This window comes from Ciconia boyciana, chromosome 8 (genome assembly GCF_034638445.1).
Source record: "Ciconia boyciana chromosome 8, ASM3463844v1, whole genome shotgun sequence".
Lineage (NCBI taxonomy): Eukaryota > Metazoa > Chordata > Aves > Ciconiiformes > Ciconiidae > Ciconia > Ciconia boyciana.
In genome coordinates, this window is record NC_132941.1 from 48,062,386 (window position 1) to 48,080,980 (window position 18,595).

The 18,595-nt window shown below is 43.6% G+C and overlaps 1 protein-coding gene across 1 annotated transcript; it reads right to left on the reverse strand.

Moving 5' to 3' along the window:
• Nucleotides 1-4,270: 4,270 nt before the first annotated feature.
• On the reverse strand, nucleotides 4,271-8,614 carry PPP1R3C (protein phosphatase 1 regulatory subunit 3C). Its single transcript, XM_072870346.1, has 2 exons — nucleotides 8,522-8,614; nucleotides 4,271-6,826 (listed from the first exon to the last, which is right to left on the reverse strand). Exon 2 carries the CDS (start codon nucleotides 6,823-6,825, stop codon nucleotides 5,881-5,883), a length of 945 nt encoding a protein of 314 aa, XP_072726447.1. The 5' UTR covers nucleotide 6,826; nucleotides 8,522-8,614; the 3' UTR covers nucleotides 4,271-5,880.
• Nucleotides 8,615-18,595: the final 9,981 nt, after the last annotated feature.

Below are 18,595 nucleotides of genomic sequence, written 5' to 3' on the forward strand. Positions count from 1 at the left end.
ACACAAAAGCACACACACACAAAACCACCTCACCCTGAGCTTTCCCTGATTTCAGTTAATGATACTTCCTCCATACTATGAATTCATCTGTTAAAATTTTATTTTCTCAAAGGAATGTCAATAAGACATATTCTTTCAAAAAAAAAATCAGATAGTTGCTTTTGACATTACAATTTCAGAGATCTGACTTCATGGTTAACTACAGTTGTGTGTGCGATTGGGGGAACAAGGGACTATTTAGGGCAGGAGTTGTACTGCATGAAGCTTTTTGTTTTGTCTTACCATTTCTGCAAGGGAGGGGAATTGCCGTATCAGTCCCATTGCCACCCAGCCAGGTGTGTAGCAGCAGCCACTTCCATGTTGTTCCTAAAAGCAAGGTGCAAGATGCTGCAAGTCTGAAAGCATATAAAAAACTACGATGACCTGAAATATGAAGAGATAGCAGAGGTATTTCCCCAATAACACCTTTGAAGCAAATAATTTTTATTTTCATTTTATTCTTCCCCATTTACTTATTTTACAGTATGGTAAACTGTAGACCAATTTCTTCTCTTGCAGATTTCCACTTTGTGGTATACTATGGTTGAGTGCTTGTTTGATACTTGCTCCTTTCCCCCGAGTTGGTTCTGGTTGCTAACTTATTGTAACAATATCTTACTGACAGTCACTCCTGTCAGAAAGCCCAGTCTTTAGCTGTTGAGCAGCCTTATTTTTTCCCCTGTACTCCAAGAAAGCTGAGGATGTAACACACATACACGACTGCTGTACGTTCAGGGCACTGCAATGCCTAGAGCGTCTTACAAAATTATTGGCAACTGAGCAGACTCACAGTGCTGTGTTCGTGCTTTGCCTCACCAGAGGCATTAACCCTGGTATTTTCTACCTTAGTGTTTGAAAGCCACACTTACCGAGATCAACACTGGGCCACCTGAAGTGAACACTGCAAAAACAGAAGTCAGCCTGCCTTTTCTGCACGAATCCTATCAAGCTTGCATGAATTTTGTCACTGAAGCAGAAAACACTGTTCTTCACGTGGAAGAAATGAAAGCTGACCAACTTAATGACTAGTCCAGAAAACAGATAAACAAAGGCTGGAGTGCTAGAAGCAGTTGGCAATACAGGGAGAAGGAGCAGGAAGAAGATGAACGTTTTTAATGGAGGAAGTGCCATCCTTAGAATAAATCGTCAGTGAAGCACATCACTGATTCAATCTGCCCAGCTGTCATAAGCTTCACAGACAGTCTATCGAGCACTACGGAAACGATACGTACATTCCTGAGGCCTTATTGTATGTGACAGATTAAGTCAGTTGAGCAATGAAAGATGGGTACTGAGCTGTGTTAAGTTTTCACTGCTGAAGTTGAGGACCACACCACAAGGCTTTTACCAGAGCTAGTCGAGAGTGATATTTCTGCCTTAAGGAAAATCCAAAGGTCTAACAGGTTCCTTTCCAAACAAGGATGAAAAGTCAAAATAGGCATTTTTCATGAAATGAAGTCTTACGTAGCCTAGAGAAGGGATGTGGGGAGAGGAGGGAAAGCTGTTCTTTGCTCTCATGCACTTACAGGCTATTGCAAAAAGAAAGCAATAGTTTCCTCTTCTTGTCTATGCAGAATAAAACAAGTAATTAGGAGCTTAATTTTAATTAGGCTAACACCTCAGGAGCCTCCTTTAAGGGAAGAAGAGGAAAGAATAATTGGGAAGCTTGTGGAGCCTCCATCACTGCAGGGCTGTAGGAACAGGTTAAGCAAATGCCAGTCAGGAATGGCTGAAGTACCGGTGACACTTGAAACAGGAGGAGAGGCCTCTCAAGAGAGGATTTAGTGCGGCCTTACTTTCTTTTATTTTGGTCTCACTGAAACATTTTATTCTTGATTACATTTCATTTTAAAGCTCAGAAGTGTCTGAGAGAGGGATGGGAGTTGTTGCTTTATGTATATGTAAATACCATAACATCTACAATATCACCATTAATTTAACAGATTTACCACATAAATTGTGGTAATTTGTTTAGATACATATAATTACAGGAAAAGACATTCACTAATTGCCTGTGAAAATTCTAATTATGTTCTCAGGAAATGTTCAGATGCTGATCTTCCAGGGTGAGAGATCTTTGTTAATATGAAACACCAGCAAATTTCAATTTAATTTTGCATGGTAAGACTAGGCCTAGCTTCACAAAAGTGAGTACAGTTATTAGGAACCCAACTTGAAACACTTAGTTTGAAGAATAAAGTCTGTAAGTACTGTGCCACCCGTAGGCTATAACTGAAAGTTAGACACCTTAGACCTACAGAGCTGTAGGAGTGAATCCAGTCATCCGCTCTCTCACCTTAGCAGTGGAAATACAAATCTACAATGCAGCTGGAAAAGTAACTTCTGAAGGGAATGAGAAGATGCCGTAGGTTTGCAAGCTCTGTTTCAAGGACTGCATCTGCTTTATACCGTCAGTTTTTGAATAGGATGCGTGTGAAAGAGCAGCATCTAAGATGCATGTTTGAATCCCCTGGGCTAAGACAGTTTTCCAAGGGTGACATTGTTTTTCTCAGTGTCTGATAAATACATTGGCAAGACTAATTATTTTTCTGTTACTCTACCTTAGTGTTGCTAATACCTTCCTCTAGGAGCCTGTTACCTTTCTGATGGATGAGAGCTTTAGTGTTAAACACAAGCTCTGTTTTAAAAGAGGAAGGAGTGAAACTGCATTGCTTTGGGAGGGAGTGGAGAAAGGAGAAACCCCTTGCTCTCTTGCCTGGGGGAGGGCTTTGGAGCTGCTGCGCGACACTGCAGCACTGCGCTGCCTCTCCTCTGGCAAAGAAGATCTTGCAAGGCACCTTTGCAAAGAAGCTGGCTTAAAGCCAAAGCTTGGTCAAAGGAGATGTCTTCTGGTATTTTTAAGTGTTTTAGGCTTCAGTCAAGAGGAGGACGAGTAAACATTTTTCAGTTGTGATGGCTGGTCACAAAACTTGGCTGGAGGGTGAGAAATGCTACTTGTCCTCGTGCTAGAAGGCTCCTGCAAACCAGATGCAGTAGCCTTGCATCTGGTTTGCCAAAGCAAAGTCCCACATTGAGGCAGAGGAGCCTTCAAGCCACTTAAGTTACAAATCTCTCTTCAGTTCATGTTTTTTTCCTAGAGCGGGGAGCTGGTGCTGCAGTATGTATCATAAGAGCTCCTGCGCAGTAAGACACAGTGTAGTACTTGGTGGAGTTCGAGTGGTAGATGGTGTTAGGGAAAGGAGGGCTCTGCGGCCAGTGCAGGCTTTGCAACGTGGAAGCTCTAAATTAATTCCCCAGGTCAGAAACGTGCTGTTAGCACCACGTTGTCTTTTACCTTTTGGGAATTGCTTTTTCATAAATAAAACTAGATTTCTTGCTGGGAAACCCTTGACTTGGTGTGCAACAGATTGAACTAAACTGCATCTTGCCACTGAGTTAATGTATTAAGAAATCCCATATAAAGTATCTGGTGTGCAACTGGTGCTGGCTAGCCTGTTCTTACTCTGTGCTGGCCTGAATTGCCACCTAGGAGAAGCAGGGGTGTACCAAAACCCTCTGCCCCGCGGGGACTAGGGCCCTTGGGAAGCAGCGCACCATTTTCTCCACTCTAAGTAACTGCAAGGGTAGGTCCACGCTGCAGTGCCAAAGGTGAATGGCTGGCTCAACGACAGACACTTTAGTTTGCAGGGACCTGTTTGGTACTGATGGCAGTTCAGCTGGGGTCCTGGGTATAAGAGGAGAAAACCCAACCTCCCGGTGCCCCAAACAGCAGTCTAGCTGCAGCAGGCAGCATGATGAGCAAAGTACCACGTGAAAGCAAGCTGGAAGACATTAAGGGCTGCTGTCTGGATGCACCCATGCAAGCACCACACAGGCAGATAAGTCTGGCCATCTGATTAAGACAGACTCCTGCCAGATAGACTCACCCATGGCACAGCAAGATCCCTGACAGCATCTGTCAAACCAAAATATTCGAGTTAAATTTGGTGAGATACAGGGGTTTTTTTAAATGGCACAACTCATAAGGTGAATACTTTTCAGGATCTTTCATTTAGTGAAGAGCTAGGATTTCATCTTCAGGGTAATGCCAGCTCCTGACCTGAGATACCATACCGTATCCAGCTTTCACAACATCCATGGCACAGAACAAACTGGTTGTACCTTATATCACAACTGAAGTTGTTTAAAGAAGATGAGCAAATAGACAGATTGAGCTGACACAGTAAGAACCAGGTGTATCAAAATACAATTTATTCTTAAAGTGGCTAGTTTACACATAACAGCAAGGGTTACACAGGGAAAAAGTGCAATTAGTGGAAGAGGCTTATTTCACCTTAGTATTTATCATCTCCCTGCATTGCAAGTAGCTTCAGGATATTATACTTCTTGGCAATGGGAAAAAATTTGATTTATATTTTCATGTTAACACCATTTCTGTGCATCTAAAATGCACAGGGTGGGGGGAGAGCAAGCAGCTGTGTGGTACTTAGTTGCCAACTGGGGTTAAACCATGACACAAGTCTTGCATGAAACACAGATCACCTTTACAGTTTGACAGGTCAGAAAGCTAAATTATAAGCATACAGATACACAATATACATTAGTTTACTGAAGTCTAAAAAAAAACTTCAAAAAATGAGGTACAATGAAACAGAGCAGTTTTCTATTTATGTGCAAGCCTATATTCAGTCTAGAAAAAAACTAGTAGCAACCCTGCTCTTTTAAAGAAACCAGCTTTCACAAAGTGCAGCTAATTCACTGTCTTCAATATGAAGGACCTTGCCTATGTTACACTTGTGAAAAGTCATTGCTAACTTTGCAATAGGGAGCAGGATACTGGACCATCAGGTGCTGTAAGATTAGATCAGGTGATGAGTCAAATTGTCTAATTCTGCTACAGACTAGGAAGTTTACAAATCACTTTGTCTCTTTTGTCACCTAACACTATTTTTGACATGGAGGGTGGTTTTAAAATGTTTTTTAAAAGGCATGTTTTTCTTTTAACATTAGAAGGTAACCATCTGCCTGTGAAGTGAGTAGGATGATGAAGTCAGGGTTAGATTTGTTCTCAAATGTAAGACATTTATTATTCACAAAGCCAACGAGGACAGAGATGTCTTCCCAAAGCAGCGGTCACCTCCACCACTCACTTTGCATTGTTTCTGTATTCTCCCTTTTATCCCATACAACTTTCTCTGGGATTTAGAAGACCAGCTTTGGAAAGAAGATATTAGAACATTGTACGTCTCCAAGTTATACAGCACATCCTACCTCTTCCCCTTTTCCCACTTCTCCATTATCCTCTCAAGTTGCTTAACCTGTATTGAAGCCACAAATCCTAGCCATGCATTCCTACCTGCCTCTGCTACAAGCACGTAGAGGGTCATAGCAAGCCTCCGTCCTGCCAGCATCACTTCATCTCTACTGCACTCCTAACAGGTGCAAAATGAATCGTGATGTTCTGTCCATGTAACGCCCCTGCACACACGCACATACTCTCACACATGCAGTTACTACAGCTTGCTAAGATACCATTGCCTTCCGTACTTCCTCACAAGAGTCTCTCACCTAGTGACTCAGGAGAGTCTACAGCAGAAAGCAAGCAGCGTACACTTAAGATACGGGCATGCTATTTCTATAGTAGGTGGCATACGCATGGGTTTTATCTTGGTTTTCTTTCTTTCCAAGGATAAGTTTTGGCTAAGAACTTCAGTAGCATAATATGGTTTATCAAGTTTAACGAGTCCTGCAGACGCGTGAATTTGGATTTGTTCAGAGAGCCAACAAAACCTGCCAGGTGGTTTTGTCACGTAGTATGTGAACCAGAAAACTAACACTGTTCTGTTGCCAAATGGAAGAACACTCCTTCGCTAGTGTTGATCACCAATATGGTGATGAATTTTCAATCCGACCCAAGCTCTGCCATTGGGGAAAGAGACCACTGGACAGCCTTGGACTGCCTAATTGATCAGGCTCTCTCTCTTGTCCTCTCCTTGGAGTCTGAAGATCTACACAGTCTTTCTTGGCAGATGGTATCTGAACACCATCAGGCTTCCACTCTGCGTGGAGAATCTTGTAATTCTGACCCTCATTATTGTCCCAGAAGGTATTTTCTCCACTTTGGTAAGAAATGCAAAACTCTATCTTCTCTTCAGAGGAAATGGCAGGAGGCAAGTCAATGGTAAATGAGAAGGTATCATTTTCAGAATCACTGTAAACATTGTTCATGTATATACACTCAACGTCCGTGTAGGTCTTCCATGTATCAAAGGTAATTCGAAACTGAACCTTTTTTTCGAAGCTCACATTTTTTACTTTCACAGTGCCCGACAGCACCTTCTCTTGCAGGGTGCAGCTCTCCAGGCAGACCAAGTTCTTCTGCAGGCGGTTCCTGAAGTCCAGGTAGTCAGCTGAGGGCTGAGGGAAACCCAGAATCAAGTTTTTCTCCTCATGTAGCTTTAAGCCAGATGTTATGTTTTCAAGGCCTAAGAGGTCAAACTGAAGATCCCACCCAGGTTGCTCCTGGAACTCGGAGAAGGTATGTATTGCTGTCAGGGACAGCCCCTTTGAGTCCGCAAACACAACTCTCTTCTTGGCTCGGGCTGCTGAGTGGTTCCAGTCACTCTTCTGAGCTTCAGAGTCACGTTTCACGTGAAGACACGGTCTGAGAGGTTTGAATCTGTTCACAAAGTTGTTTCTTTGACAGTCCTCAATGGGGGTGAGAAAACTCTTCAGCGGTGGAGAATGGGCTAAGCAAATTCTCATGGCCACGTCCACAGGCATGATGGAGCTTGGCAAGGGTGTCGGGTCCAAGATCTGTATCATTCTGAAAGGAGCAGAAAGACAGGACGTTATTTGTTACATTAGGTAAGAAGATTCTTAAGAATGCGTATTTGCTTCATCCACTGTCTTAATTATTCATGGCCTCATCTTTGCACGGCTTTAAATAATGCAGCCTAAATTACAATTGACAGTTCAAGCTAAGGAACTAGGGTGAGACTATTCAGTCATTTCTTGCTAATTCTGAACTCTTTTGATTCAAATGTGGTCTCGTTTGCTTTTTCCGAACCACTGAAAAATAGATTTTAGTGACAGCTAATTAAACACATTTCCTTGAAAATACAGAAAAGAACGTTCTAGTAACCAGTAAAACAGATCCAGTTACAGTGGAAGTGCTCATCTACTTCAGCTTCCCTTTTACAGACCCTCAGCCAGGTCTTAAAATTCCAGCAAGCTGGATCAGCTGCTTCATCTCCGAGCAGAGACAGCACTATATTAAGCAAGTCCCCTATCCCATCACAGCATCAAATGGGATGCTATATACCTTGATGCAGAACCATCACGCTGTGGGTCTGAACAACCATAAGTGCATTTGTCAGGCACTCTGGTTTTGGTTAATTCAGATTAATAAAAATGCTAAAGCACCTTTGGAAATATTTTCTATGAGCTATAACCCAGGTCTAGGTAACAGAGCTCTCTTGCACTATTAACGTTGACTGCTGAGTGAACAGGAGGAAAAAAAAGGGGGGGGAGGGATATACTTTATTTTTTCACTTCATCATGCTTTCCAGAATTGTGGATTATAAAATTGTGGTTTATAAAAACCTTTTTATAATCCACAAAGTCCATGCTGAAAGCCTACTGCAAGTATTCAATAAGAATGCTACAGCTTTATTTGTAAAGATCTATTCATAACCCTCCCTCTCAGATGATGAAAATCACAGTTACTATGCAAGAACATGGCACATTCAAAGCCAGTTAGCTTGAGTATTTGTAAAAAGGGGCTTCAAGTGCAGCACATCCCTTCTGAGAAGGATGCAGTCCTTGCTAGAAATGCGGATTTTTGTTGAGTCATGGGAAGCCAGAGCATTTGCTTTGTCACTTAAATAAATGGCTTTCTCCTTCCCAGCGTTCTCACTGGTATTCCAGAGCCCTGCCAAAAAAAGCAGAATCTGCGCTGGCCTCTTAATTCTTCTCCTTGCTTTTTTTACTGTGGCAGTATTTGCCATAATAAGTAGGATAAGGAGAGCACCAGCATCAAATTAATCAAGTTTTGCTTTGCTTTAATAGGAAAAGAACGAAGGCTTCACAAATGCTCTCTCTGCAACTTTCGCGACCAGCTCCTGGTGCAACTGCTCCTCAGCTTTTGCAGTATCACAAAAAGAGGGAGGGGGAGACAAAACCCCAAAACAACAAAAAGCAAGCACCCAAAAAAACCCCAACACCACAGCCTGGAAGAGGTAGGCTGCTGGAAGAGGCAAAAGTGAACCGCCGGCAAAAGATGAGGCGGGTTCAGCAGCATTAACAGCCGCTACGCGAGCGTAAGGGCGCTTCTGCAGGGCGCATAAACCCGGAGGCGGGGAGGAGGGCAGCGCAGGTTTTGAGGCCGCGTCCCCCGAAGGCTGGAGCCCGACGGCTGGTGTTGCCGCGGGCCCGGAGGCGCACACCTGGAAGAAACGGAGCAAAAGCCGGCGGGGGCACCGCGCGGGCCGAGCGCTCTCGGGGGGCGGCCGCCGCTTACCTGCTGCCGTGCACGGGATGGGGCCGCGCCGCGCCGCGCCTCGCCCGCCCCGCCGCCGCCGCCGCCTTTATGGGGCCCTGCCCGCGGCGGGCGGCCAAGGGGCGGCCCCGGCCCGGCCCCGGCCCCGGCCCCGCGGGGGTGCGGCCCGGCGCGGCGCGGCGGGGCTGTGCGTCCCGGCGGGGGGGCGGCTGCCGCCGCTTCACGCGTCGCGGCCGTGCGACGGCGGCCGGCCCGGCTGCGGAGCGCCCGGTGCCGCTCCCCGCAGGGACACCCGCCGTTTCCTTCCCCCCGCTTTTTTCTACCCCCTCCTTCCCCCCTCCTTTTCCCCCTCCTCCTTTTTTCCTCCCCCTTCTTCCCCCCCTCCCTTTTCTCCCCTCCTTCACCCCTCCTTTTTTCCCCCCTCCTTGTCTTTTCCCTCTCCTTTTTTTTCCCCTCCTTTTGTTTTTCCCCTCCCTCCCCCCCTTTTTTCCCCTCCTTCTCCCCCCCCTTTTTCTGTTCCCCCAAGGCTCCATGCCCTATTGTACTGCATACTTATGGCCAAGGGCATTTACTCTTGGTATTTTCAGGGTTCTCCTGTCTAACTGCAAGTGTGTTGAAGGGGTAGCTGAGCAGAGCCCTCCCTGGCAGGAATCAGTCTGCCTGACCTGGGCTGGAGGGGAGCAGGGAGCTACAGCGCTGCAGGAGTCTGCTCCAAAACTGCGCCTTACCCTCTTGTCCTCCTTTGGAAAGGCAGGAGACGAGGCCTCAACAGAGCAGCTGGAAGGCAGGCAGAGGTTTCAAAGGGGGCTTGCTCAAACACCTGCTTTTTCAAGCAACCAGAAAGCAAACAGAGATTTGCTATACGGGATTTCCATGCGAAGTGGATATTGTTTCACATGTCAAAGTAGGGCTGCCTCAAGTCACTGCTAAAGGATGTTACCTAGTGGAACAAAAGTAATACCCGGTTGAAATTATAGACTGTCAGCTTCGTTGAAAAGGAGCTGAAGCCCTACATTGTAAGATAATGTTGCCAGGGCCAGAAATCTGTCATCTTGGAATATAACTGGCCTTGTCCTCAGTGAAAAAGTACTTTTGGACATTTAATTTGAATGGTGCTGATAGCTTTTCATCTCCCACATATGGTGATCTGTGCACTGTCTGAGGATATGACAGGCCCTGCAGTAGTTCCCACATTGCATCTATTACCTGTTTCTAGAGCAAAGGGACAAAAAATCGGTAGCACACAGCCTCCGCAGCATTAGCCATAGCAATGCTGTCTTACTGCTTGCGTCCTGCCTCCCAGAAGGCCCCACGCGCGGGATCTACAAGGCTGACAAGCCCTTGCAGATGTTGGAGGTGTGGACAGCCCACGGGTGGCAGCGTGCTGTCTTCTGCAGGCTGTGAGTCACCCAGAGAAGGTCCATCCATGCCTGAGTTACTGCTCTTCAGAGACTACGCCCTGGCTGCTAACTGGCTCTGTGGGTCTTCTGTGGATCAACAGTTTCAGTGTCACCTTCTTGCTGCCCCATCTGCTCTTTCCTAAGGGCAACAGATGACTTGCAGTCACTCTCTGAGATGTGATATGGAGTCTGTGAACTGTAATTTTCTGAGTTCATAGTTTTTACCAGTAGATGAGACCATGCACAAATGAACAGCAGGAAGTCCTGTGCTCTACATGAAGCAAAGGGGGCTTACAGTGCTGAACAGATGATACAGGATTTTTCTGGCTCACACAAATGATTTTTCTGTTCTTGGTTTGTGAGCAAAAATTTAAAAGCTCCATTGGTATGTGTGAGAGTTTATTAGGAGACAGTGTGTGAGCATGTGAGCATGGCGGGTGGTGACAAGGACACCTCCATTTTTTGATTCAAGCTACATAGAAGCAGAGTAAAAAAACAGCCAGGGAAGGGCTGGAGAGGGAAGACTTCCACTGACTGACGCGTGGCACGCAGATCAGTACGTTGTCTCTGTATGTATAATGAGAGTATTCATAGGACAGTAAGACTTCAGTTTCTTAGCTCGGACCCTTGGTGACTGAAGTTCCTGCCTTTCATGCCAGTACGTGACCCTAAGTGTCACACAGATGAAGCCTGAAGCACTGACTGGCAATGCAGCCAAGGTTTTGGAAAGCACTGCTCTGTTCTCTGGCACCAGTTATTCACGACGACCTTCCCCAGTCCTCTGCTTCTCCAGTCACACCCTGCCGCTCACATCCTCTTCCTCTCCTTTCCCCTCTCCATCTTCCTTATCTCTTGGCGACTGCCAGCTCCCTCTCAAAGGTAGATGATATGTTCTCATCGTTTGCCTAGGAAAAGTGCTAGAAAACAGTACCTGTGCTCTGGAAGCCTTGCTAGTTGCAAGGGGTTTATTTCTCCTTAGGAAGAGACACAATTACTTCCAGCCCCAGCCGCCTGCCCGGCAGCAGTAAGCAGGGCCCAACATCCCCTGCGGGCATAAGGGAGGACTGGGCACATGGCTGGCACTTACCAAATCTCCTCTATTTCCCCATTATAAAAAATGAGTGAATAACTCTGGACAAGTTTTATGAGCCTCTGCTACTTGAATCTTTGTCCGTGCAGCTTAGCCCACAGCACCGCTTAGCTGGGCTGCTGCATTATCGGGGAGCACGTGCAGCAGCTGGGGTTGCTCTATCACACTACCTATGTGCAGGCATTAAATAAGACCTGGGAAATTATTTTATTCCATGCTTGAAGCCTCCACAAAAGGAGTCACCTCAAGGCTTTGCTACATGTATTTCTGCTACCGTGTAGTAGCTCATTGCACTGTTTGCCACTATAAAACATTTTGTTCCTGTTGTGTTAAAATATCTGTTTTGCCTGACTTCGAAAACATCATGAAAGATTATTTAAGGTGATATGCTTAGCAAAAAACCAGTAGTGAGATACAGAGCCTTTCATGGGCAGATCATTGCCCAAGTCAGTAAATATGGACTGGATACAGCAACTTCATGCCTGCTTGGTAACCTGGCGCACGTTCTGGCCGCAGACTGGTGTCCCAGTTTCCGGTTGCTGATACAAGCAGAGCCAGAGTAACTCTTTCCTCATCAGAGGAGATGCCTTTGCATCGAGGCAAGCCAGCGGGGTTATCTGAGGTAGCACACCAGTTTGCACTGTCAATGATGGTTCTCTAGCTGCGCTTTTTATAGAGGACTCAGGTTTCCAGTTATTTTGGTTCGGCAGCTTAAAAATGTAGATCTGTCTGTCTTACCTTTCAAACAGGGCTGCTAAAATGGGAGCACCAGAGGAAAAAAATCATTGTCTTACTGTGCATTTGACAGCACTTTGTGGCATATCAGCTTTCCTGACATTTGTAGGTGGACACAGAAGCAGTGGCAGAAATATATGTGTATATATATATATACACACATATATATATGTAGGAAGAGGCAGGGTTGATGATTATAAAATCAAGCCCCATCATAAGGGGTTGTATCTCCAACTGCTTCTGTAACAAGTAAACCCAAATTGACCACCTAGACTAGTTGTCTTTTTCCGAAAACATTGCACTTCAAATGTAAGAAGCTAATTGCAACAAGTTAGCTATAGTAAATATAGTTTTAGTATAGTCACCACGGTTTTGGTAAACTTTAAATGCATGGTTTTTAAAAATAGTTTGCAGCCTAGATGATCTGAAGGCAATGTAAGGCACAGGCTCGCTTTGCAAGGAGTTCATTGAGGTTGCTCTGTGACAAGCAGGCAATTGGGTTCACACTGTTCTGTTCAAAGACAAATATATGGTATTAGCTCCACAGTGAATGCTTTTAAATGCGGACGGCCCTCCAGGTCTCACTGTTCTTCACCTGTCTGAACTAACCTACGCTTTTCAATCAGCAGCTCTGAGCGCAGATAATGAGCAATTGTGCCTTTCTGTCAGCTATTGGGCAGCAATGGGGTGCTTTGGTCATTTGTTTGTTGGCTTTGGTCATTTTATGGCAGAGTAGAATGAAAGAGCTGCTTTTTTTCAGTCTGTGCTCTGAAATTGAGTAATTAAACAAGGTTTTTGTGGTTTATTCTGACTTTATTACTTTCAGGTTCCTGCGCTTCTCTACTGTCCTCCCCCACAGCTCCAGAAGGGAAGAAAGGAGATACGTTGCAGTTGAGGATATATAGAAAGAGTTCAACGGCCTTTGGCGCTTAATTGTCATGGTTTAACGCCAGCCGGCAACTGAGCACCACCCAGCCACACACTCACTCCCCCTCAGTGGGATGGGGGAGAGAATCAGTAGAGTAAAAGTGAGAAAACTCGTGGGTTGAGATGAAGACAGTTTAATAGGTAAAGCAAAAGCCACGCACGCAAGCAAAGCAAAACAAGGAATTCATTCACTCCTTCCCATCAGCAGGCAGGTGTTCAGCCATCTCCAGGAAAGCAGGGCTCCATCACGCATAACACCATCACTCCGAATGTCCCCCCCTTCCTTCTTCCCCCAGCTTTATATGCTGAGCATGACGCCATATGGTATGGAATAGCCCTTTGGTCAGTTGGGGTCAGCTGTCTCCGCTGTGTCCCCTCCCAGCTTCTTGTGCACCCCCAGCCTCCTCGCTGGTGGGGTGGGGTGAGAAGCAGAAAAGGCCTTGACTCTGTGTAAGCACTGCTCAGCAGTAACGAAAACATCCCTGTGTTATCAACGCTGTTTCCAGCACAAATCCAAACCACAGCCCCATGCTAGCTACTATGAAGAAAATGAACTATCCCAGCCAAAACCAGCACAAAGAGCGATGTTGCAGCTAAGGATATAGAAAGAGCTGAACAGCCTTTGGCACTTAACTAAAGCCTTTTGAAACAAAGATAAGCAAGAATTTCCTCAAAGCAAAGTCATGACCACATTTATAGGAAAAAAAGTCCAGAGAGAAAAAAATATAAATCTCCATTTCACTTGCATAGTAATGCATCCCTTGAAAAATTGTTGCTGTTTGCGGGGTGGGAGAGCAATGCTAGCTCAATGCAGTTATAGTATGCAATTTAACAGGGAAGTTGTTTATTTTATTTTGAGCTTGAGACTAAAATCAACTGCTAGGCCAAAAGCAAAATACTGGGCTTACCAGAAAACACCCACGTTCTTTTGGCTGGCACATATTTGGTTCCTGCAGCATCACTCAACACTTGTGAATGAAGCAGAGCTTTAATGAAAGAATAACTGTGATAGTAGACAAACGTGCCCCATTAGGTCAGGGGACAGTGCTGTCACACAAGGTTTACAACAGCCTTTTTTTTTTCTTGAATTGAGCTCTTCTGTTCAATATTTGCTCTCTGCTACTACGACTAATCTTTGTAAACGTGTATTATCTATGAAGTTGGGCAGCAGGTTTCTATGAATGTGACTGGGATGCAATTAGTAATTGTTCAGGTACATAGCAAGGCTCATGAAGTCCAAACTGAGTTGAGCCTGTGAGCCTTTGAAAATTTAAAATCAGTGATTTATCTGACGAAATACAGTGAGCAGAAATCTTATTTAGTCTTAACGGAAGGTTATTTTCTTTATATTTCTTCTCAGAGCCCTTTGGTGAACTTTGAAAATTCCTAATGGTTACAAATATATACCGAGGAAACGTGTCCTGGGAAACTCCGTTGTTGTTTTAGGGATTTCTTCAGCACTGGCACAGTCCATATGAGGAATAAATAAGTTTTTGATCTTTTTAGAAGTTTTATTACCCCATTCCTCATGGTTCAACCAGACCTAACATTCCCCAGCCTTTGGGATCCCCTCACCAAGAGGACATCAGTAACTTGTGACCACTTGTAAAGAGACAAATCACAGAACGTCTGGGAAAAAGTATTCCAGTGCCCACAAAATTCCTCTTTGTCATGATGATACTGCTATGCTTTGGGAGACTCTGAGAGTATTTTTTGTCAGTATCATTCAGGATGAAATTGCTGCTAAACTATGTTTGTTTGGGATATGCTGCTTTTGGAATAAACTTTTAACTCAGAAAGAAAGAAGGTAGAAAATACAATGAAACATTTCAAAATGACAAAATGACGTAAAGTTGGAGATGTGAATAGTAAGTTTTCAGAAATGTTTAACTTTTCCAGATATTTCGTTATTAGACAATGTTTGAAAACTCGGACTTTGACAGGACAGTAAATCCGTTCCCTACCCAGTTGCAGCTTGCTTGTACAGATCAGGCCTTTTCGCAGATCCGCCTGGCAGAATACACCCATTCCCTAGAGAAAGGGGCAAGCAGCGTGCAGCCAAACTCACTGAGAAATTAGGCAAAGATGGATGGGGTTTATGCTCTCTTACAGCAACTGTAAGGATAATCAGTCTCACCAGCATACGATGTAGGCCTAACTCCTTAAGCACTGGCAGGGGGTCTAAGTCTGGTTCTTTTTAAGTCAATAGCAAAAGTTCTTGCCTGTACCGTGTCTCAGAACTTTGTAAGGTTAAATTCAAAGGCATTTAAATTTAAGGTATTTAAATTCCTAGAAACTGAAAGCTTCTAGGACTCAATGGACTCAATTAGAAGCTAGAAATTGATTTAAAATGTCTAATCTTATTAAGACTGATTAATGACAGATTAGTCAATGGTAGATGAGTCATCGCTTTGGAAATGTATAGTGCAAGAGAAGTGTATTGCTTTCTGAAACAACTGACATAGAAAAGACAAGAAAATGTATCTCAGGCTCCTCGAATGTTTTGTGTAATGTGATTATATTAAATTCAGGATATTTTGAGCAAGATTCCCTTAAACAGCTTTTATGCAAAATGCAGCCTTTTACAAGTATAATTGCTTTGGTTGTATGTAGTAAGCAACAGATGAAGTAAAGACAATGGCATGTTACTTATAAATTGCTGCTACTTAGAGCAAAAAGGGAAAGAAAAACTGAAAGAAGAAAGAACATGAATGTAGATATCATTCTTAGAATAATCTGAACTTCCAATGAACGATTCACAGGAGTGCAGAAAACAAAACATATATATATATTTTATACATGAGTATAAGTCTGGCTTATGAATACAGACCAGTTTTCGAGAATGCAAAGGCCCTCCTAGGTGTTTGAAAGAAATGCAGTATTTCAGTATTTTTTGAAACTACATTTCTTTTCTCATTTTTTGTGGTTTTTTTTTAACCACACACCCAAGAAGGTTGAACCTTGAAATTCTGTGGCCAAATGTTTCATAAATATAAATCATGTTGCTGTGGATAGATAATCAGTGTTAATTCTCTATTCCTTTTCCTAGGCCCAGGTGGAGGAATTACTTCTGCTGATCAGTAGTCTTTTCCAAAGAAAACAGTAAGTGAAATGCTGCTTTGTGCAATTGGGTTTATGTTTAATCCTGTGTGACCAAGCAAATGTTGGTTGAGTAGACACTTCCATCAGCTACGTGGGAAGTATTCTCGTTCTTTGCAATCTTTGAAGCAAAAATGTGATTTCTTTATCCACATGTGAACAATTCCTTACAGCCTTGCAGGATCCACATGATTTTTCAATATGATTACCATTCCCATAAGACTTATGTTGAATGAAAACCTTCATCCTGAATGAGCACTGCTATATCTGACAGCGGCCCAGCTAACATCTGCAATATGTTCACCCAGAGTGTTTAGAAGCCTTTGAAGGGTCTGAATAATGCTCCTTTTCTTGTTCTGCCACCCAAGAGACATGATCCATTCCTGTATTTTAGGTTCTCTTACGAGGTTCTTTTTGTCTTTTGTATCACAAGGGAAAAACAGGGCTTGGAAATCAGGACAGTGAAATTCTGTGTCAAGTTTTTCTTAGATTTGCTGGGGGAGGGGGGGGAAGCTCCCCTATGGCACAGGTCTAAGAGATGAATGAACCTTTTCTCTTTCAGATTTAGTCTAATTTCTAATCACTGCAGCCATAAAATCGGAGTTTCCTAGGACCTCACCTAGTTATCCTTTTTGGATGCACAACATTATATATATATTTTATATATGTATGTAAAAACATGTAAATATTTTATATATATGTGTATACACACATAATATATATGTATATTTTCCCAGTTTCACAGGGGTCAAATTTCATGCAGAGATTAATTTCATTTTTAGATTTGCTGGAAGGAATGAAGCTCTTAAATCCAAGTGCTGTAACAGCATCAGTCTTGTTTCATCCTGCAATGGGAGGGGAAGTAGTTAGGGCCTCTGAGTGTAGAAAGATCTGTGGCCTAAATAACATATTTGCAATAAATTGGTTTCCTTGGGTTATTCTTGGATGCTGCTTCCCAGAACACAGAGAGTTTACTGTCAAAATGTGCTTGCTCCATATATGCAATAATGCTTACAGTAAGTTTTGCAATCTTTAAAATGGATTTAATCGGTGAGAAAAATCTTGCGTGCTTCTCTGGACAATTAGTGTCACAGAATAATGAAGGTTGCAAGGGACCTTTTGAGGTCATCTAATCCCGTCTCCTCCTCAAAACAGGACTAGCTTCAAAGTTAGATCTGGCTGCTCAGGTTGCTTGTTTGGCTGAGCTTTTAATACCTCCAAGGACAGAGAGTCCACAGCTTCTCTAGGCAACCTGTGCCAGTGCTTAAGCACTCTTGTAATTTTTTCCATTTATCTAGCTGGAATTCCTTTGCTGCAACACGTGATGGCTGCCTCTTTTCCTTTTGCTGTCCATCTCGGGGGAAAGTCTGGCTCCCATCTTCTCTCTACTCCCTCTTTCAGTAGTGGGAGGCTGCACTCTGACCCACTGTTACTTAGCCTTTTCTTCTCTAAGTTAAGCAAACTCAGCTCCCACAGCCTCACCTTGTGCAGCACGTTCCAGTCCCCTAATCATCTTGGTGACCCTCCACTGCTTTCACCCGTTAGTCCATGAGGCTTTCTTACTGAGGGACCCAGAACTGGACACAGTTCTCCAGATGCATCCTCACAAGTGCCCCATGGAGGGGAATAATCACTCCCCTTGGCCTTTATTTCAGGATTTTAAACAAGATCCATCGTGTTCTCTCATACATGGAACACAAGCAGAATTTCTTTGTTTGCTGTGGCAAAGGCTCTGTACAGGTTGGACATAGAAATTTGTGCAATTTCTTCAGGCTTTTGGGTTTGTTTGGGAAACAGCAGTTATCGGTATTTTGGCATACAATAAGTTACATTTTATTTGTGGGTTGGTGGATTCTCTTTTTATCACTCCTTTTCCAAATCTGGCAGTTTTGGAAATCATTCTCTATCTCATATATGATTTCAGTCATCTAGGGAAGGGATATTGCACTTCTGTAAACAGACTACTGAAATCTTTCTCTCAGGCGTTCACGACTTTTGATTTAACATCTGCCTCCATTTCCAAATGACACCTGTTCACACTGATCTGTAAAACTGAAAAAAAGTTTTCCCCAAAATGCTGATACACAAACCATTTGCTTTGCTTGCTGTCATGGATAGGCCAAACCTCTTCGGAATCTTTTTTCTGACACTACCTCTTAAGATCTTCCACATCTTTATTTCCACACATGTTGCTGCTTCCATCTTCCTATCTCTTCTAATTCATTTTGGTTGTGTGACTTCTCATGCTGTTGATTTACATTTCACCTTCTCATTCCTTCTGGCTGCAAGTCTACTAAACTGGTTCACCACACTTCCACTTTATCTCCCTTGATCTTTTACCCAAGGCTTATTGCCCTGTTAGCTTAGCAAAAGCCACTAAGATTTTCATTACTACTTTACCTCATCTCACTTAAGTATTCAGGCTGGCAACCTTTCAGTTTTTCTTTCTGAAGCCCATTAAAAAGGCATCTAACGCAAAAAAAAAATCACAGCTGCTCTTTCACCATGCTGTTCCTACACCACACCAACAAAAATTTGCTTTAAACCACTTAAGGCTGCTCAAATGCTAATCTAACCCACACACATCCTTCCTGGCTAGTTCTTTTTAGCTGCTATGTGTTAACCAGGCAACTGGATGGACTTTGTTCATTGAGCAAAACACAGCTCATGCACTAACTTCATCTAACTTGCACTCTACTGCAAAAGCATAGATCTCACCTCAGTGACACTGACATATATTTACTAATCATAATGTACTATTTAAGGGTATGAGGAATTATTTGAGAACTTTTCTCTGAAGGAGAAAGCACTGAGTGTGTTGGAGAGGAAGAGGAATTGTTTTTA